The sequence below is a fragment of the Nelumbo lutea genome, chromosome 6, assembly GCF_056320005.1.
Source record: "Nelumbo lutea isolate HS-2025 chromosome 6, American lotus-T2T, whole genome shotgun sequence".
Lineage (NCBI taxonomy): Eukaryota > Viridiplantae > Streptophyta > Magnoliopsida > Proteales > Nelumbonaceae > Nelumbo > Nelumbo lutea.
This window is the reverse complement of record NC_142689.1, coordinates 61,817,612-61,839,155: the sequence shown is the minus strand read 5'-3', so window position 1 is coordinate 61,839,155 and position 21,544 is coordinate 61,817,612. Positions and strand designations below refer to the sequence as shown.

Here is a 21,544-nt window from a genome sequence, read left to right as displayed (position 1 = left end):
GCAGGGACTCTCTGAACATCTTCCACCCCCTGCTATCCTTGCCTTTTGGCAAGCATAATGATACGTGCATGCATGCAGCAGTCGAAGACCCGATCAAAGTGGATAGCAGCAGAAGACCCGGTCATGTTAGCTCTTAGTTGGGATAAGCCTTATCCATTCAGTTTTAATTCTGTTAGAATAGATAAGTCTTCAATTCTGCTCCTAGATAAGTGCATTCTGTTTCCTAGATAAGTGCATTCTGTTTCCTAGATAAGTGCATTCTGTTTTTTTGTTGATAAGCTCCTAAGATTAAGGGGCAGTAGTTCCTATTTCTACTCCCAGTTTGTAGCACCATAAGGCTATAAATATAGCCTGAATGAATGGAGTTGGCATTGGCTTTTCTGCAAACAAACTCTCTCTCTCTCTCTCTCTCTCTCTCTTTCTCCTTATTCTAGATCCTTCTCCCTCTTGTTAGATAACTTGAGCGTATCATTGGTATCAGAGCCGGTTTGACCATGGACACCCGTGGAAAGACGAACGCGGAGTTCCGCAATGAGGTCAATGAAACCTTAGCATGACATGAGTCGAGCTTCGACCAAATGAACATTGTCTTGCAAGCATTGTTAACTGAACTCCAAGCCCTTCGAGCCTCACGAACCACTCCCAATACCACTCCCGAGACCAACCCCTTCGCCCATGAAGAATCCTCACAGCCCCATACTTCCCGTTCAAGCTCCACCCATGACCACTCTCATCAACACGTCAAGCTGTCATTCCCAAAATTTAATGGGGATGATCCGAGCGGTTGGATTTACAAGGCGGAGCAGTATTTTGAATTTCAAAATATTGTTCTGGACCAACAGGTGCAGCTAGCTTCCTTCCATTTGGAAGGCATCGTCTTACAGTGGCACAGGTGGTTGACCAAGCATCGCGGACCGCTCACATGGGAAGAACTCTCCAAAGCGGTGTTACAACGGTTCGGCCCCACCGACTACGAGGACCCATCAGAGGCATTAACCCGCCTAAAGCAAATCACCACTGTGACGGCTTATCAAGAAGCCTTCGAGAGGCTCTCTCACCAAGTTGACGGCCTGCCCGAGAGCTTTCTCATTGGTTGTTTCATTGCAGGACTTCGTGATGACGTTCGTTTAGATGTGAAGATCAAGCAGCCTCGAACTTTGATAGAGGCGATTGGAGCGGCCCGGTTAATTGAGGAACAAAATCACTTACAGCGGAGAGCTAGCCAACCGATTCAATTCCCATCAGCCATGACAACCCAGAAGGCGTCGCCCAACCCCATGGCCGGTGTACTTGGGCCTCCACCAAGCTCGCGCGCGAACCAGGTTTCCAGTGCTCCTTCCTCAACATTCCGGCGACTCACCAACCAGGAGGCGCGAGAACGTCATGAGAAGGGGCTGTGTTACTACTGTGATGAGAAGTTCACCTCCGGCCACCGTTGTGCATGTCCACAACTGTTCATTATTGAGGATCCGGAACCGGCGGACGCGGAGACTGTCGAATCAGAGGAGGAAAACCAAGAAGCCATCCCTGAAATCTCCTTCCACGCTATTGCAGGAGCTGAGCACCTGCAAACCATACGTGTTCTTGGGAAACTGAAAAACAAGAACGTGACCGTATTAATTGATGGCGGCAGCACTCACAACTTCATTGACCAAGCCATCGTCTCCAAGCTCGGGTTGCCAGTGAACCGAGACAAGAAATTTCAAGTTATGGTGGCCAACCGTGAAAAGATCGAGTGTATGGGGCAGTGCCGATCTCTCACCCTCGCCATTCAAGGACACCCCGTCACCGCTGACTATTATGTTCTTCCCGTCGCAGCATGCCAGTTGGTGTTGGGAGTACAGTGGCTAGAGACGCTTGGACCCGTCGAGATGGATTACAAACAACTAACCTTGACGTTCAAAAAGGAGGGACTCTCTTGCACCTTCCAAGGATTGGGACGAGCCAGCATCGAAGCCTTAACCAACAAGGAATGCAATGGGTTACAAGGTACGGGATTTTTTTTTCAAATAGTTCCTTCACATAGCAGCGGCCAACCAGGTTTTCTTCCACCCGAGATGGACCATCTTCTCACCGAATTTTCCCATGTGTTTGAGCCGCCCACAAGCCTGCCTCCTAAACGACCACATGACCACCGGATTGCACTGCTTCCCGACAAAGGACCGGTGAGTGTGAGGCCATATCGATACCTGTATTACCAGAAGACCGAAATAGAGAAGATGGTGAAGGAGCTTTTGCAGATAGGGCTGATAAGACCAAGCAATAGCCCATTCTCATCGCCGGTTTTGCTAGTGAAGAAGGCTGATGGAGCTTGGCGGTTTTGCATGGATTACCGAGCACTGAACGAAATCACTATTAAAAACAAGTATCCCATTCCCGTGATTGATGAATTATTAGATGAGCTCTACGGCACCAAATTTTACTCCAAACTAGATCTACGGTCAGGATACCATCAGATTCGAGTGCAAGAAGAAGACGTTCCTAAAACGGCTTTCCGAACACATGAAGGGCATTACGAGTTCTTAGTGATGCCGTTCGGCTTGACGAATGCACCTGCAACTTTTCAAAGCCTCATGAACGACCTCTTCCGCCCATACCTCCGGAAATTTATTTTGGTCTTCTTCGACGACATTCTGGTTTATTCTAAATCATGGGAAGACCACCTATCTCATTTGAGAGTTGTTCTAACTGTATTATCCTCTAACAAATTATTTGCAAAAATGTCAAAATGTCAATTTGGGGTTTCGCAGGTCGAGTACTTGGGTCATGTGATTTCAGAACAAGGCGTGTCCGTTGATCCAACCAAAATACAAGCTGTTCTCGCATGGCCTACACCGACATCAGCAAAGGGGGTCCGTGGCTTCCTCGGGTTAGCAGGATATTACCGGAAGTTCATCCGCGACTTCGGAAGCATTGCAGCTCCCTTAACCCAACTGTTGACTAAAGGGGGATTTGAATGGAACGAGGCAGCAGAGCTGGCCTTTCAGCAATTGAAGAAGGCACTCACTTCACCGCCAATCCTACGTCTACCAGATTTCTCCCAACGGTTTGTGATTGAATGCGATGCGAGTGGAACCGGGATTGGCGCCATCCTCATCCAGCAAAACCGACCGGTGGCCTACTTCAGTGAAGCATTGAAAGGTTCAGCCTTGGCATTATCCACCTATGAGAAGGAGATGTTAGCTATTGTCAAAGCCGTTAAGAAATGGCGCCCATATCTGCTTGGGAAACCATTCACAGTCCGCACCGACCAAAAAAGTCTTAAATATTTACTCGAGCAGAGGATAACAACACCGGCACAAACGCGGTGGCTGCCAAAGATACTGGGCTACGACTATGAGATCGAGTATAAAAAAGGGGCTGAGAACCAAGGTGCGGATTCCTTGTCACGTATGGCTGAATTTCAGTTTCTTTCCATCTCTATACCACACGCAAACTGGTGGCCGACGCTACAAGAAGAGGTCAAACAAGACACCTTTTATGGGGAATTGATGAAAAAGCGACCCTCCCACAAGTTGCTTCAACGGGATGGGGTATGGTTCAAGGGGGACAAGATTTATTTGAGCCCCACCTCCACCTTGATTTCAAAGGTGGTGGCGGACTGCCACTCATCCCCTGTAGGGGGACACTTTGGGTTTCATAAGACCCTCTCTCGCATCAAGCACAGCTTCCTTTGGCCCCACATGTGTCGGACGGTGAAGGAGTTCTTGCAACAATGTGACGTATGTCAGCGCTTCAAAATGGGATTGCTTCAGCCATTACCAATTCCTACTCAAATGTGGACAGACATCTCCATGGACTTCATCGAAGGAATGCCTTCCTCCAATGGGTACACGGTTATCATGGTAATTGTGGATCGGTTGACAAAATATGCCCACTTCATTCCCTTAAAACACCCATTCACTGCCACCACAGTCGCGAAGGCATTTGTTGCCAACGTTGTCCGCCTACACGGAGTACCAACATCCATTGTTAGCGACCGTGACAAGGTATTCATCAGCTCATTCTGGCAGACACTTTTTCAGATGCATGGGACGAAATTGTGTATGAGCTCCAGTTACCACCCCCAAACCGATGGGCAAACCGAAGTTGTTAACCGGACGTTGGAGCAATATCTACGGTGCTTTGCAGGTGACCAGCCGCGAAAATGGGTAGAGTGGGTTCCTTGGGCAGAATACAGCTACAACACCTCCACTCTCTTCCACCAAAATGACACCCTTCGAAGCAGTCTACGGAATCCCACCCCCTAGTCTCCTGACCTATGTACCGGGTATAGCTGGAGTAGGGGCAGTTGACGAATACTTGCGTGACTGGGACATCATCCTACGCGAGCTACAACATAACCTCCAGGTAGCCCGGAACCGGATGAAATGTCAAGTGGACCAGCACCGATGAGAAGTCTCGTTCGTAGCAGGTGACTTCGTGTATGTGAAGCTACAGCCTTACCGGCAGACCTCGGTGGCGTTTCGGCGTTCCATGAAGCTCGCCCCACGTTATTTTGGGCCGTACCCAATCATTGAGAAGATTGATCCAGTAGCCTACCGCTTAGCCTTGCCCCCCGGCTCTCAAATCCACAATGTGTTTCATGTCAGTTTGCTGCGGAAGCACTTGGGACCCATCACCCCTACTTCCACTCAGCTTCCTCCAATCTCGGATACTTCGACCATCCTACCCCAACCGGAAGCAATCCTGGATCGCCGTATTATTCACAAGGGCAAATACCGCCCAAAATCCGAAGTCTTGGTCAAATGGATTGGGGCGCCAGCTGAGGATGCAACCTGGGAGAATGAATGGCGCTTCAGAAAAGCTTATCCCGACTTCCTTGCGGACAAGGGTCCTTCAGGGGGGGAGGAGAATGATACGTGCATGCATGCAGCAGCCGAAGACCCGGTCAAAGTGGATAGCAGCAGAAGACCCGGTCATGTTAGCTCTTAGTTGGGATAAGCCTTATCCATTTAGTTTTAATTCTTTTAGAATAGACAAGTCTTCAATTCTGCTCCTAGATAAGTGCATTCTGTTTCCTAGATAAGTGCATTCTGTTTTTTTGTTGATAAGCTCCTAAGATTAAGGGGCAGTAGTTCCTATTTCTACTCCCAGTTTGTAGCACCATAAGGCTATAAATATAGCCTGAATGAATGGAGTTGGCATTGGCTTTTCTGCAAACAAACTCTCTCTCTCTCTCTCTCTCTCTCTCTCTCTTCTCCTTATTCTAGATCCTTCTCCCTCTTGTTAGATAACTTGAGCGTATCACATAACATTTGTTTTCTCCCTCCTTGAAACACTTATATGATTGTAACGAACCACCCCTTTTGGTTCCATTTGAGGACTGCTTCATATTGCCGGTCCAAGGACGACATCGAACTTCTCCACCCTTGTTTCTTCACTGATAGTATATCTCCATCAACAAAACCTTGTAGCCATTGCATGGCTTCTCCAACCAAGAAAACCATAGCCATTCTCTCCTCCCTTATCTTCAGAGACCACTGTCCTTTGATTCTTTGTTCTTCCAAGACGAACTTTTTAGCTTCAACCTGCAACTCTCGTCTCCACTTGGTTGCAGTCACGAATCTTCCCGTCTCTGCCATTGGTTTCAACCTTCTTCAAAACCCTTCCCCGCACCAGTAATCCTTCCAAAAAAGCAACATATAAAACATTTTCAAGCATGTAAAACCCACAATCTCTTTTTTTTTTTCCTCAATTGCATTACTTCAAATGGCTAATGTGATGTAAAACATCTTTCATTCTTGATTCAATGAGCCACCTTTGTACCAAGCCCTTTGAGGCAAGCCCAAACAAATCCATGTCAGGGTCTTAAATTCTTATTCTTTACACAAAAATAAATGATTTTATAATGCAACGGTCTTTTAAGAAGATATTTTACGAGGATGAATGAATGAACAACATTAGCAAATAAGAGTGTTCTTGAGGGGCTTGGTCAGGGGTTTGGGGGTGGAGCCCTTGGCCCAGCCATTAGGTTCAAAAAGGAACAAAAGGTGCAAAAAAATTAAAAAAGGTGCACACCTGGGCTGAAATGCAAGGTGCACCAGGTGGACTAGGTGCACCCCTTTTGAAAGTGTTGCACCTAGGACCTAGGTGAGGTGTGCCTTTTAAATCATTGCCTGGCCCTTTGTTTCAGATATTTGCATTTGGTTTTTCTCTTTGTTTGATTGTAGGTGGACCCCCCACTGGATGTACAAAGCTTGTGATACGTGTGCTGGGAGAACTCACCCCTAAAAGCTAGTTGTTAGAGGGAGGGAATCCAAGCACATATATACCACAGAACAATATCCCATACTACCGATGTCTCATATCTCACATTAGCCTCCCATACTACCAATGTGTGACAAATGGATTGTAACATTCCAGCACACAGGCTGGCTTTGCACTAGTCCACCTAGTCTTGATCGAGCACTGCAATACTGACGTCACCACCTGTGCCACACAATTGCAACTGGGAGGCATGGTGTAGGCTCTGATACCATTTGATATGTGCCTTAGGAGAACTCACCCTTAAAAACTAACTGTTAGAGGGAGGGAACCCAAGCACATAATATACCACACAACAATATCCCACAATACTGATGTGGGATATCTCACATTAGCATCCCATACTACCAACATGCGACAAATGGATTGTAACAGCTTTTTTGCCTCTTCTTTCTTCAAATTGACAAAGAAGAAGGGTAGAACTCTATGGAGGTGTGTTTGGAGCTGCTATTTTCTGGACAGTTTGGGAAGAAAGGAACTCAAGAACTTTTTCTAACAAGGAAAGGAGTAAGGAGACCATTATTGAGGCAGTTATTATTAGAGTGGTGCAGTGGGTGTAAATGTGTAATCTCTGGAATTGTTTGAAGGTATGTCCACAGATATGATCACAAGGAATTGGAAGGATGTGGCTGATTGAGCCCCTGCGAAGACCAAAATTACTCTCCTTTGGTCTCCACCAGCCCTTGGGTTTGTTAAACTGAACTTTGATGGCAGTAGTGAAGATAACCCAGGGCCTTCTGGTATAGGTGGACTGGTGGAGCCTTTAGAAATGAAGAAGGCAAAGCCATTGGTCTATTTTCTGGTCCTATTGGTGTTTGTGACTCACTTTGGGCTGAGATCTTGGCAGTGATGGAGGCTATGAAGAAGGCTAAGGAGTTGAACTGTCGCAAACTTATTGTTGAAGGGGATTCAAAACTGGTTACTAGCTGGCTGTGAAAAGAAGATAGTGGTCTATGGAAGTATGTTAATGAAAAAAGATTGTTCAATCAGTTAGCACAAGCTTTGGATATTCAGATACAGTGGGTAAAGAGAAGTGCCAACTTCTTTGCAGAAACTCTTGCTGAGCAAGGGGTGGGAAGGGAACAAATGTTTTGGGCTATGTTGTAAATTGTTTGCTGTTTTCCCTAGGGGAGGGTTAAAAGGGTTTACCTCTCCCCTTCTTCTTTGTACTCATTTCTCTAATTATTAATGAAACTTTTCTGTTATTCATAAAAAAATCTTCACTAAAAATTTTGGAGTAAAACAAACATATTGTAGATTGAAAGTTTTATGCTTCCTGTAGTGAGAGAAAATTAAACCAACCAACCATGGAGGGTGAAGACTTATGCAGTGACTGATTATTCACGAGTAACCACAACTTGTTTTTCAACATTGTGCCTGGTGAAGAGTCCTATCAGAGACGTAGGCCTGCTCTCAAGACCTTCAACTGTTTCTTCTACATAGACAATTTTCCCTTCTCTGATATATGGGAGAATAAACTCCATAGACTTTGGATAGAGGGGATAATAGTCAAAGACTAGGAATCCTTCCAGGCGGATCTGTTTGATGACAAGACAAAACAAATTGTGAAATTCCTCAGGCTTATGTAGGTTATATTGGGAGATAATCCCACATGCAGCTTGTGGCCGTGAAGTCTCATGTTGAGGAGAACTGCATCAAGCATCTTACCTCTTATGTTCTCAAAGTATATGTCAGTGCCTTCAGGTAAATACCTAATCAGACCCAATCTTGTTCTTCAATAAATCAACCTTTTCCTTGGTTCCAGTACTTCCAACCACAAAGAAACCCATTGGCATGGCAAACTGTCCAACAAGCTGGTCAACTGCACCTGATGCCGCTGATATGATTACATACTCCTTTCTTAGGAGAGTAAACCTTGTAAAAACCAGTATAAGCGGTCATTCCAGGCATACGAAGAATTCCAGTGCAATAAGAAAAAGGACAGTGTTGTGAATTTTAAACGGAGATTCTGGCATTGTGATGAGGCTGTACTCTTCCCATCCAGTTAATCCCAAACAAAATCACCTTCTTTGAAGGCTGGGTTATCAGAATCCAATATATTAGACACACCAAGTCCGGTTATAGGCAGACCAGGCTCAAATAAAACAAGTAGCTTGGAGTTTTGTGCCTTGCCATTTGGATTCACATGTAGGGATCACAAGATAAGTAGAGATTATTCACCAAAGCCACCTTGGAAGTTTTGGGCACCTTCAACCGGATGCTGATTTGTCAAACAGTAAAGAAAAACAGCCATGCCTGTCTCTTTTGAGAATCCAGCAATGTAGTCTCTTAGTAAAACCTGCTTGTTTTGCACCTCTTCTCCCTTTGCATTTTTACTTTGCAAATCACCTTGGTTCTGATGAGCAGGTAGTCCAAGTTAACATCATTTGGTGTAAGAATGTCCCCACATAGGTAGCTTTTTTTTGTGTGTGTGGTCTGCATACTTAAACAGAATACTTAATAATGCCAATTTGGTGAGAAGAGGAATGGCGTTAGATCCAGTCGACTGTGTACTGTGTGAAAGGCATATGGAATCTGTAGACCATTTATTGCTGCATTGCAAATTCTCTAATGAGATTTGGTCTAAATTTTGGAACCTCTTTGGGGTGAAGGGATGGAGATTGGATTCAGTCCTCACAAAACCGTCCTCACAGCCTTTTCCAGCTGTGCATTGGGAACATCTCCTTACTTGTATGTTTTTATTCATGGAGAGATGTTTCCAATACACAGCTGGGAAAGGCAGTATGGATGGTTTTGTGAGGACTGAATCCAAATTTGAAGGGGTGTTGCTTGGGTTCAGTAGAGGAGTTCATGAAGAGTTGTGGATAGAAGGGCTGTCTAAAAGGGGAAGACTGGCCTGGAATTTGATCCTGGATATGTTTTTTTTTTGTGCTCGTGGCGAGAAAGGAATGCTAGGACAATGTTTTTGTGGCTAGCTATACACAAGTTGTTTAAAACTACAAATTGTGGTTTCTATTTTGTATATCGAAACCATTTTGTAAACCAGGGGTTGGGATCATAGTGCTGCAGGGGTAGATTTTGTAAGTCCTGTGTACAGCAACTTGTACATGTTTTGTTATCTTTTAATATAATGCCATACTTCTTCTCGAAAAATTATTTACCAACACACTGACCTTACCATTAACTTGATTTTGATCCCCATTTATTTTGCCTAGCATTTATATTATTCCATGGATTACATGTTTTACCATTTCCTATTTACCAACTAATATTTGTTATATTTTCCTTTTGGTTGGCAATGCCATGATATGCCCATGATGCATACTTTGAAATTTTACTGTTAAAAAATTTCTCTTTCAAATATTTTTTCATCATATCCAAAGGTTGGTCTCTTCATTTATTATTTCCATCCTAATTTCATTAGGTCATAAGAGCCATTTTCCTTATACCTCTAGTCCACCATTAGGAATTTGAGCCAAATGTTTTTTTTTTAATTTTTTTTATGGCCTCAAAAGGAATTAATAAGAGCAGGATGTATGTGGTTTGAGAAGTGTTATTTTCTCCTGATTTTTTTTTCTTTTCTTTCTTCTTTTTTGTTGCCTTAGGGTTGCACATTATGGTGAACTTGCTCCAGAATGTGCCACTGCTTACTATAAGTATGGATGTGCTTTGTTATACAAAGCACAAGAAGAAAGTGATCCCTTAGCTACTGTTCCAAAGAAGGAGGTCGATTCCCAGCAGAATTCTAGTAGAAATGGAGTTGCTAAGGATGCAAAAAGTAGTGAATGTTCCTCATCTTCTGTTAATGATGCCAAACAAGATAGGGATTCGAATCACAATGAAGGAGATCCAGATGATGGTTAGTACCTTATTGTTTTTGACTTTTTCGTTTCTGGATGCATCTTTGGTTATGTTCCTAAAATGCTTTTACTGTTTAAAATCAGTTTCTGCCTCCCTCCATTTCTGGATTAGATTATCCAAGTTATCTGGATGTATACATTAATGAACTTGTTAGACATCACCATGCATGTTGATTCACATGGACATGCTTCCATGGAGGAGTGGGGGGCTGGTAGGGGTCACATACCTCTTGGAGGGTGATAGGAGGTGGCCCACCCCCCATCCAGTGTTTTGTGCCTGAGGTGCAAGGCGCAAGGCGAGGTGCGTGTCTTTTTGAAGCAAGGCACAAAAATACAAAAAATTTGCTAAAAAATAAAAAAATGCCAAAAAATTCAAAAAATATTAAACACAATATTACTAAAAAAATATAAAGTTAAATTTTAAAATAATGTTTTAAAAAACCCATTATCTAAAATTAAAATACATAAACATAAGATGTAAAGCATATTGAAATGAGATTTTAAAAATAAAACCAAACATATAAAACATTTTCAAGCTTGTAAAACCTCTAATCTCTTTTTTCACTCAATTGTAGTACTTTACATAGCTAATGTAATGTAAAAAATATTACATTCTTGATTCTATGAGCCGCCTTTGTGCCACGCCCCTCGAGGCAAGCCCAAACAAGTCCACGTTTGGTAATGTTTTTCATTCATTCATCCTAATAAAATGTCTTCTTAAAAAGCAATTAAAACTATAAAATCATTCTTTTTTGTGTGAAAACTAAGAATTTAGGACCTAACATGGACTTGTTTGGGCTTGCCTTGAGGGGCATGGCACGGGGCTCCGGGGGCGGAGCCCCCGACTCAGCTGTTATCTTAAAAAAAAGCAAAAAAGTGCCAAATTTTCAAAAGGCGCACGCCTGGGTTGAGGCGCAAGGCGCACGCCTAGGCACACCAGGCGTGCGCCTAGTTCCTAGGCGAGGCGCATACCCTGAAATGAACCTCGCCTGTGTGCCTGAGGCGCACCCCCCATCCTTGGAGACACTCCCGCATCTCAAAACCTTTTGACATGCATTGTGTGCCCCACCCCCCAAATGAAAAATTCTCTTTTCTCCCTGCTTCATGTTTAGATGATGGGCATTTACATGCACGTCGAAATTGCATATGCATTAACTATATATGTTTGTAGTTGTCCTCGTGTAGGTTTACATCATTTCTTGCTGCATGCATTTTGAAGAATTTATGTCATTCACCTACCAACTACAGTATATAGTAACTGAATAACATGAATATCTCAAGCTATGCAATTTTTATTTTGCTATAAAAAACACTTGAGCAATGCATACTGACATGTATATAGTCTTCCAATTTTAATCATGCTACTTAGACATATCAAATATTGATTTGCACACCCCTATCTGACACTTAAACTTCCTAAATGGAAAGGTGTGGTGCTCCATGTCAATGTTTTGAAAATTGTAGTCATATCGTAAATCGTAGAGAAAGTTGAATCGAATCAAATCGAATTGTGACTTGAATCATAAATCGTAAGATTATTTATATTTTATACAAACTTGTCAAAAAATTAAATATAGATATATTAAATGGCTAAATATAGATAGGAAAGTGATTTTACCCAAATTTTGATCAATATCTACTATATATATACTTAAAACAATATAATTTACCACTTATACAATAGAAGCCTAAGATAATATAATCTTGTTTGACTTGAAAATCAAACAAATCTAAATACAAGGGCCCTTTAACTTAACATATGATAGAAAATATACTGAATTTCTAGTCTTGGATAATGTAAATAAGTCATTTTCTAGTAAGGGCTTTAAAAAAGTCTCCCATGGCAAAACTAAACCTAAACCAAAAAGAAAAAAACAAGTAGAGAACTGATTCTTAATTGAATTTATTTGAATCACAGTGAATCATAAAATCGTAAGATTTATGAATCAAATCATAGGATTCAAACAAAGATCGTAAGATTTTTGTAGAAAAGGATTCAGACATAAGATTTGAATTGAAACCCTTGGGATTCATGATTCAAATTGTGAATCGTAAGATTTTGACAACGTTGCTCCAAGTTGCCCTGCCATACCCAGGTAACGTTGACTCTGATTCATCATGCATCTATTAGAGTAAATCATGAAATCTATGATTATTTATCCATTAAAAAGAATAGAAGGCTGATTTACTCGCCATAAGGCAGATTCATTAGCAACGGCAGGGATGGCAAGGGAAAAGCTAGAATAGCAGTGTCTTGGGCCAGGTTGTAATTTGTAATAGGTTAAATTCTTTGTATTGGATTCCATGCTTATAGGAGCTACCTCTGTGCTCTTGGGCCTGTTGTGACCTTGGTGAGCAATGTGGACTTTCTATTTTGATGACATATTCCTGTTACTCAAAAATATATACTCACCATAAGGCCCATATACAATTTTCAAATTATAACATATTAAACTTTGAATGATATTATCAGTTACGCTAATGTATGATGTTTTTTTCCCAATAGTTAGCAAATCTATGATGTTAGGTGGTAATAGATTTGATATGGATAGTGAGACTAGATAGGAGGCTAATCCAGAAGTTCCATTATGTGATGGACATTCTGGATTTTCCACAGGATTCACCATGTGGCTGGAATAAGTGGATTAGTGTGAAGTGAAGTATTGCTGGGTATACTGTATACATAGCCATGGGCTTTAATGCATAAATACATTAAAAGTTGAAATTCATTAGCCAACATTGACAGTGTTTTGCAAGACATAGGTTCTTATTCATCCATTTTTTTACCAATAACATCAATTTTATTATTCTGAGAAGGAAGTGGCAAGTACAGACTGTTAAAACAGTTTAATTTCATGAGAGATAAAACTCTTATCTCTCCCCACAAAACCCCAAATCCCACACAATGAATCTCTCTCCACCCCTTGCTTAGCTAATGAATCAGCTATGGCATTTGCACTCCGCTTGACCTACCCTGTCCTTACTTCCATGTCTCTAGTTAACCATCTGAATTTCTTCCTTTCTATTGTACATCGACATTTTCACTCCCTCATCCCATAGCCAGTTGATCACCAATTTTGAGTCTCCCTCCACTTAGTTTGTTGATGTGCATAGTTTCCGCCCTTTGTATGCCTTGCATTACAGCCATGACTTCTGCCCTCAACGAGTCTCATTCCCCTGCCGGCCCGGAATATAGTGCAATAATTCTTCTCCTTTCATCTCTAAATACACCTCCAATGCCGGAGCGACCTGTATTCCCTATGCTACTACCATCGAAATTTAATTTAATAAAGCCCTTGTCTGGTGGGCTCCAATGATGAATTGTGACAGCCTTAACAGTGGAAGAATCCGCCATTGCCCTCCAGTTCCCCAATATATAAGTTGCTGAAACACTAGAGAAATCTTTTAGGGATTTCAGCCAGTGCACCACTTTAATTTCGATTGCTTCAAAAATTCATTTAATTTGTCCATAAGGTAGCCAGCTCTTATGCACCTCATAGTTCTCCCTTTCTTTTTTGGCCATGAAAATGCAGTTACATCAAACATGCTTCGTACACTCACAGGAGGGATCCACCTGCACCCAAGGTTCAAAGTACGGAAACGCAAGGTGTATCGGAAAGGTAATTTTAAGAGACGTATCGAGATATGCTTTGGAAACACATAGATACGGACGAAAAATTAAGATACACAGAGTATCAAGATATAATTAGTAACCGTTAAAAAATAATAGAACTAAAATATACGTGTCTGTATATATACTAATATTTATTAGTTAATATTTTTGAAGTCATTTATTTGTAAATATTGATTATATATAGATTTAGATAATATTTATTATGTATACAAGTTAATATATACCTTAATTTTTAATAAATCAATATAATTTGTATTCATCTTATTATTATATAACTATTAATAATCAAATTTTAGCATTTGTTGGGAAACATCCACCAAGGCAAGAAAGATTACTTTAAGTATAAAAAAACATGTTGGTTTAATAAGCAATTAAGGTTGGCATAATGGTTAATTAATTATTAATGTAAGCAAATGACTTGGGTTTGAAACTTGTTACCTTCGGTTTGTAATTTTAACAAGTTATTTGACTTAAATAACATTTAATGACATATTAAATGCTGTAATTAAAGGTAACTCAAATGAGCATTTGATTAAATAATATTAGCTTTTAGTGACATCTCAAACCTAAAGGCTTAATTAAAATTGATATTAACGAGAGAGTGAAGAGATGAATTAAATTTAAATTTAAAAAAGAGAGGGAAATTAAGTTCGGCTGATACATAATGCGTATCGGCCGATGCATACCTGAAACAGTCCGATATGGATGAAAAAATGCGAAACCATCTAATTATACATGTTCCGTGTATCAAAACTCTTCCGAAATGATACATATCGGCCGATACGGTTCGAAATTTAAAACCTTGCCTGCACCCAAATAAAGAGAAGCACCATTCTCAAACCGAAGTAGTGAAAGAACAAGAGACTAATAAGTGATATAAACTCTCACCACCAACGTAAGACACACCAATGAGGGGATAAATACAAATTGGGCCGTTTTCTTTGAAGAAGATCAAGTGTATTAATCTTTCCATGTACAACTTCCCAACAAAAAGCCGCAATCCTTGTTGGGACAGGTCTGCACCATTCCTCTTTCACAGGAAAAAAAAGCAGAATACTAGGGAAGGGCTGTAACAAAGTTTTGAGGAAAGAAGCACAAGAAAAGAGCCAGAGGTTGTACAGGTCCAGATTTGACTATCTGGTTCAGATGGATCAAGAAAAACTCCCTCCAACAGCTGTAATAGGTTAATTACACTCTGAAACTCATCTCTGATACCCCTTCGGAAACCTAAATCCCAATTAACCCCACTATTTGAAGAAGATTGAACACAGAATTTGGAAATTGGCTCATTTTTAAGACTTGAGAGGGCATGCAGCGAAGGAAATTGATCCTTAGGGGGAGGTGCCTATCATATATGTTCCCAAAATCTTATACCATTACCATTACAAAGATTGTACCTGATGTAGGGGATGAATGTAGTTAAAATTGCACTGATAGCCTTCCAAGGTGTCTTCCAGGTTGTCCTAGGCAGTAGACCAGCATCCCATCCATTGTCCAAGAGCCCATGAATGCTCACTATCACCTTAGCCCACAATTTGTCCCTGTCCATAGGCAATCTCCATAACCACTTCCCAAGTAATGCTCAATCCTCCTTTTTTGTTCCTACACACAACCTCCCAACTTATCCTACATTTTTTCTTTTCCTCCCCTGGTTCCCACAAGAAATCCCTCATCATCTTCTCTAAGCTTTTGCAAACGCTGACTGGAGCCTTGAAAACTGACAAATAGTAGACAGGTAAGTTGGCTAGTGTTCATCCAATTCACTTTCTCATTTAGCTCATAAGGCTGTATGAAGTGATTAGAAAAATATTTTAATGCTGAAATTCCTGTAATATGCAGAAATTTATAGAGAAAAAAAATCAATATCTCAAGATTGGAATGGGATTTCTTCCAACTGTTTCAGAGGAAGGTTTATACAAGTGAAATAAAGAAGGGGATTGGATTTGGAAGGGGTTTGAGAAGATTTTGCACAAAACGACGAGTTCTTAAAATTAGATATTTTTGAGAATTAGGGTTTTTAGTGGATATTTTTGAAAACTGTTTAAGTGGGATGAAAAGGAACCTTAGATATGGGGGATGGCTGAATTAGATTTGGTTTTCATCAGGGTTTGGTAGGGAAGATTTAGAGATAAGTTTCTCTCTCTAGACAAGTGAGGTGGATGTTGAAACTTAAGGGAATGGGTCGATTAAGAAGGTTTTGCTTTTGTTTGTACTTTCCCAAGTCTTTGAAGGCTGTGGGTGGCTGAGCTCAACCATGAGAATGGAGAAACCTAGGAATCTCCTAGTTTCTTTTTTTGAGAAAAGGTAAAGTATAATTGTATTAATCAACTGGTCCTTCGAAAGCTACTAACCACAAGAACACAAGCAAAAATAATCTCCCAACATTTTTTTATCAACAACACAGAAATTTTATTAAAATTAAAAAGGACAAAGATTACAACCAGAGGTTGTTAAAACTAAAACCCAATACAACCCATCACCCAGTTAAAAATGGGCCCAGTACAAATGATGTCTGTACTCCTTGCTTAGCAAGTCCATCTGCCAAACCATTTGCAGAACTTCTAACATAGCATGCCTGAATATACATCTGTGTTGACAGAAACCTGAACTGTCTGAAATAATTCCTAAATTATTTTCAGCCCTTCTTCCTTTTTTTTTCAGCCATCCAATGACTACCTTTGAGTCTCGTTCCACGACTAGCCTTGTGATTCCCATCCTTGGCTTTTTGTAATTTTTGTAACTCTGATCTTTTACTTGCAAAAAATAACTCCATCTAGACTGGTATTGAGTGGATGTCCCCAGAATTGAATAATATTCTCCCGAATTGTAACTGTCACCTCTTTCTGGTCTGATAATCAAAACTTTTTGAGTCGACCACACACATTACCAATTGTTTTAAAGGTTTGGGTGTACCGAATGCAAAGACATTGACCCAAACAAAGTTTCTTCTCATTGAGTATCCAATCTTGGTGGGGAAACTAATTCCTTTTCCAAAACAGCTTAAGCATCTTTTTATTCAACATGGACAGGAATAAGCTAGCCATTCAGTCTCCTAACTTCATTGAAGCGTGCATATCTTGCCACTTCATTTTTGCCCACCCCAGAACATGTACCTCTTCAGGATCCAAGTTGATAAACCCACCCACCAGACACACCTCTTCAGCTTGTTTACCTCATTCACAATAACTCCTACCAATGGAGTGGTGAATAGCAAAAAGCACAGAATTTTAAAAAGGCGTTAGGCTCAGAAAATAGCAAAAAGCACAAAATTTTAAAAAGCCGCACGCCTAGGCACACCAGGCATGTGCCTTTTGATAGGGGTGCGCCTAGGACTTGATCGAGGCACATACCCTAATATGTGCCTTGCCTGTGTGCCTAGGCACTCCTGAGGCGTGCCTTCTAAATCAATGGGCCCAGGTTTGTTTTGTTTTGTTGCCTTTAGTGGAATTGTTGCTGCTTGTGCCATTCACAGGTATAAAAGAAACATTATCTGCTTCACTAGGTCCTCGGTTGCCTCCCCATTCATCAAATCCAGGGCCACCAACTTTTTCACTTTAGCGGAATGCTTGCTTCCTTGTGTTGAGCAATGAAGCAAACATTACCTATGTTATGCCTATCCTTGAAATTTACAAATGGTTACTTTATTAAAAATAGGCATTGGCCAAAAACGTTTTACCAGTTATTACATACACACGCTGGAAGTATGCAGAGAACCTATTTTAGTTGATTGACTTTACAATAATCTCATTTGCAAATAGCCCCTCAATTTAAATACTTTGAGTTTGCAAGGATGGCATTGTCCAAGAAATGTGCTTGGTTAAATAACCTTGTGTTGCAAGATGGTGTTGTCAAAGAAAGCTTGTTTTCTGCAGCTTTATTTCTGTATGATCTCATCGGATATGTAGTTAACTTCCTTTAGTGACCTAGAAATTTTCCACATGGAAAATTAATTTTGGCCCAATGGAGCCTGCAAATTCCTGTCTGAATTCTTTGTTCATTTGAAAAGTTTGAGACTGAAATACTTTGCCAAGTTCTCAAAATACTCTTTAATGTGTAATTCCATCCTAAGGCTGCATTTGGTGGGGCTTCTTGGCTCTGAACGGGCTTTTTAAGAAGTGCTTTTCTGATAAGTGCTTCTAAAAAAGCACTTAAAAAGTGCTTGGTGTAAGTTGCTTTTTCCAATGAAAAAAGTGCTTATTTGAAAACATTGCTTGGTTCAAAATGGGCCTTTTGTCAATATAAAAACAATCTTACCCTCCATGTAGACTTAAAAGACACACATAAAGACCAATTTAAGCCCATAAATTGCTTGAATAAAATGAAAAAAAATGGAGGATTCATGCTTGGTATGTCACAAAAACTGGAAGCTTTTGATTCAATAATACAGAAATTTAGAAAATGAAAAATGTATAAGGTGGAATTGTCGGAATAGCTTTTGCTTCAATATTATAACAAAAAAAAAGTGGGGTGAGGGTTTTTTATTGACCAAGGTTACTTCTGGTATTTAAAGTATAAATGGGCAAGAGCGAGATGAAAATCATATTAAGCTCATCTTGAAAATGCAAGAAGCGAGAAGCAATAAGCTGCTCAGACTGCTTTTTCTAATGGGCTTTTTTGGATCTGCTTTTATACCAAGCGCTTTTTGGGGTGGTTTTGGCTTTCTAAAACACAGTAAGTACCAGAAGCACTTATTTTAAGCCCCATCAAACGCAACCTAAATGCTAACAGGTTGAGCAGCTTTGATCATTTGGGCAATGCTCCAATAGAAAATTGGATATAGAGTTGATGTATACAGTTGGATTGGACACAAGTGATCCAGTAAGTATCCTTTCTGGTAGATGGTTTTGATCAGCCTCATGATTCCTCCATGTGGCAGAAATAGGTGGGGTTAAGTAGGGAGGCTCACTAGCATCTTCTGCATATTGCATAAAGTTTGTCTACTCTCAAATTGTGAACTTTCTCATTGATGTTAATGCTAATTGATTCTTTGGGGGGGAAAGGTGCTACTGAGAAAGACCAGGGAGAAGATGATGCAGAAAGTGAAGATGAGGACCTGGCTGAAGCAGATGAAGATGAGTCAGATTTGGATCTGGCATGGAAGATGCTAGATGTTGCAAGGGCAATTGCTGAGAAGCAGCTGGGTGACACAATGGAGAAAGTTGACATATTATCAGCTCTAGGGGAGGTTTCTCTAGAGAGAGGTGCACATTCCCTTCTTTTGATATTTAAGCTCTTAGATTTGTCTCTTTTGCCCTTAAATCAGTAAGGAGTGATTGGAAATAGCTTAGTGACGGTGTGTATTGGTGTGTGCTTTTTTTCCATCCTGCAGAAGACATTGAGACTTCTATAAGTGACTATCTGAAAGCACTGTCAATTTTGGAGCGCCTGGTTGAACCGGACAACCGGCAAATTGCTGAATTGTATCCATTGATTGCTGTGCTGTTTTAATCCCCCTCGACACACACAGTGATAATAGACAAAAAAGGGTGTTCTTTTGCTTGAATCTTAACTAATATACAGAAATTTTAGGATATGCTTGTGTTTGGAAGTTGGGTCAAAGGTTCAAGAAGCCATTCCATATTGCCAGAAGGCCATAAAGGTTTGTAAGGCTCGGGTAGAGCGGTTAATGGATGAAGTGAAGAGCTTGAAGGGAACGGAAATGACAATGGTTTCAGACATGAATCAGATGGATCAACTTTCTTCTAGTGGTTCCCACTCTGACTCTTTTGTCTCAGATAAGGAAACTGAGATCGAGACACTTAATGGACTCTCTGGTGAGCTGGAGAAAAAGGTTAGTTTTATTCTAATTTACTAGTTAGATGTCATGAAATTTCTATTCATTATTTCATTTAAATCCTTTCAATCTTATTTTTGAGATGTTATCTGGCTATTGCAGCTTGAGGATTTGCAGCAGCAAGCATCAAATCCAACCTCTCTGTTCTCAGAAATCCTTAAAATGGCTTCTGCCAAGGCAACAAGTAGTCTGAAGAGTTCAACTGTGATGGGCTCTTCACAGCTGGGTACTTCCAATAGCGGTGGGGGTTTTGACTCTCCAACTGTTTCCACCGCTCATACAAATGGTGCTGGACCTGTTGGGGGCGTCACACATCTTGGTGTGGTAGGAAGAGGTGTGAAGCGAGCATCGGTGAACTCAAGCAGTGTGGAAGCTAGCGCTATGAAGAAGGCCTCAATGGATTCGTCAGGGGATAAAGATGAGAGCACTGTCTCTTGACAACTTTTGATTCCAGTCCATGTCTATATCCCCTAATGTAATTTAGTGGAACTGTGGTATTTCTAGTCAAAACATGTTCATTTTGTCTGAAATATGGATCCTTTCCATGATGGTAAGCACTACTATGTACTAGATGATTGTTCTGTGTTTTCATAGATGAATCTTGGATGTTGTCATTCGAGTTAAGTTTCTTGGAAGATTTGTTTTGTCTACCTTGTAGTTTATTTACGTTGTCAAACTAAAAAGGAAAAAGGAACTATGTTTCATCTTTATGCTCCTGATGCCACCTTATAATGTTCCTGTCTGGGTCCACATCCTAGTTCTTCCAACTAGTGTGGAAGATCATGCATGACCATAAGAAGTATAGTGCTTACATGTATGGCACTATCTCAGCATTTTTCAACTAGATACCGGACTAATAAATAACCAATAGCCATGCTAAATTTAGATTTTATTATTTATGCGTAGTTCCTATTATTCATAGATAAAATGTTTTCTTTTGCCTAAAAAAAGAAGATAAAATGTTTTCTTTTTAACAATTTTTAGTCTAGATGATTTATTATGCAAAGTTCTACTTTGCCCTTGGTAATTAGAATATGCAAGCGTGCTGGTATTCTTGCTTAATAATTCTAGTCTTTACATTGTTTTAGTAAAGAAAACACATTTATAATTGAAATTACTGTTATTTATTGAAAAAAGAATTGGTTGTTTTATCCATTTTTATTTGATTTAGCGTTAAATTAATTGGGTCTTCAAATATAATACTTGTAGGATTAATATCTAATGTGATCCACTATGTTATTTACCTTACACGTAATGTTTTTTTTTTTTTTTATGATAAATAATGTTAAATGAAGGTTTTTTTAGGTTGGCAAGTATGAAACAATACTGCATTAAACGCAGAAGCTGAGTACAGAACCTAAAGATCTACTAGGTGTTTGGCATCAGTGCTGGGAAGTGGGAACACAGAAAACGGTGCTGGGCATGTCTGAGAAAATGGTTTTGTTTGGAAGCGGTGCTAAACATCATTGGTTTTGTTTGGTACCAGTGCTGTAAAATCATTTTTAGCATTATTCATATTATCCAATGCACAAGATAATACTACATTAATGCTACATCATTGCACCATTGGCAGCAATGGACTGTTTTCTGAGAAAACATTGAATTTGACATTTTTTCAGACCACAGTCACAATTTCCAAGTGTTGTTTGAAGGAATGTTTTAAAAAAAAAACAGTACCAAATAAGTGGCAGTTTTCTGAAGCACCACTTTTTCTGATATGGCGTTGTTTTCCAAAAAACAGCATCAACTCCAAACAGCACTCTAGTAATCAATCTAGGGCTGGGGATCATCAAACCACCGTCCATAATGAAGTCCTGAGTATGTCCGTGGAGTGTATTACTTGATTAAATCTCCTAATATAATAGAGCCTAAAACATCCAAAAGAACCATCACTTATTTGATGATCCACCATTTCCACCACAGCTATCAAGATTTCAATTTGAGGAGATGATGAGATGAGCCCCAAGGGATGTTCTCCTTTGTGTCCAAATCAATTTCCTTGAACAACACTCAGAAGTTTTGTAATTA

The 21,544-nt window shown here is 40.3% G+C and overlaps 1 protein-coding gene and 1 pseudogene across 1 annotated transcript in view; one reads left to right on the top strand and one right to left on the bottom strand.

The window, feature by feature from the left end:
• The window catches only part of LOC148849180 (Tetratricopeptide repeat (TPR)-like superfamily protein), a 35,953-nt gene extending 15,727 nt beyond the window's left edge, over positions 1-20,226 (top strand). The window contains exons 2-6 of the mRNA XM_088948818.1: positions 9,834-10,087; positions 18,723-18,923; positions 19,052-19,142; positions 19,243-19,513; positions 19,619-20,226. Coding sequence (XP_088804944.1) covers positions 9,834-10,087; positions 18,723-18,923; positions 19,052-19,142; positions 19,243-19,513; positions 19,619-19,954 — 1,153 coding nt within the window. The 3' untranslated portion in view covers positions 19,955-20,226. The remainder of the gene's footprint in view (positions 1-9,833; positions 10,088-18,722; positions 18,924-19,051; positions 19,143-19,242; positions 19,514-19,618) is intronic.
• Positions 7,605-9,430, bottom strand: LOC148849181 (2-alkenal reductase (NADP(+)-dependent)-like; annotated as a pseudogene).
• Positions 20,227-21,544: the final 1,318 nt, after the last annotated feature.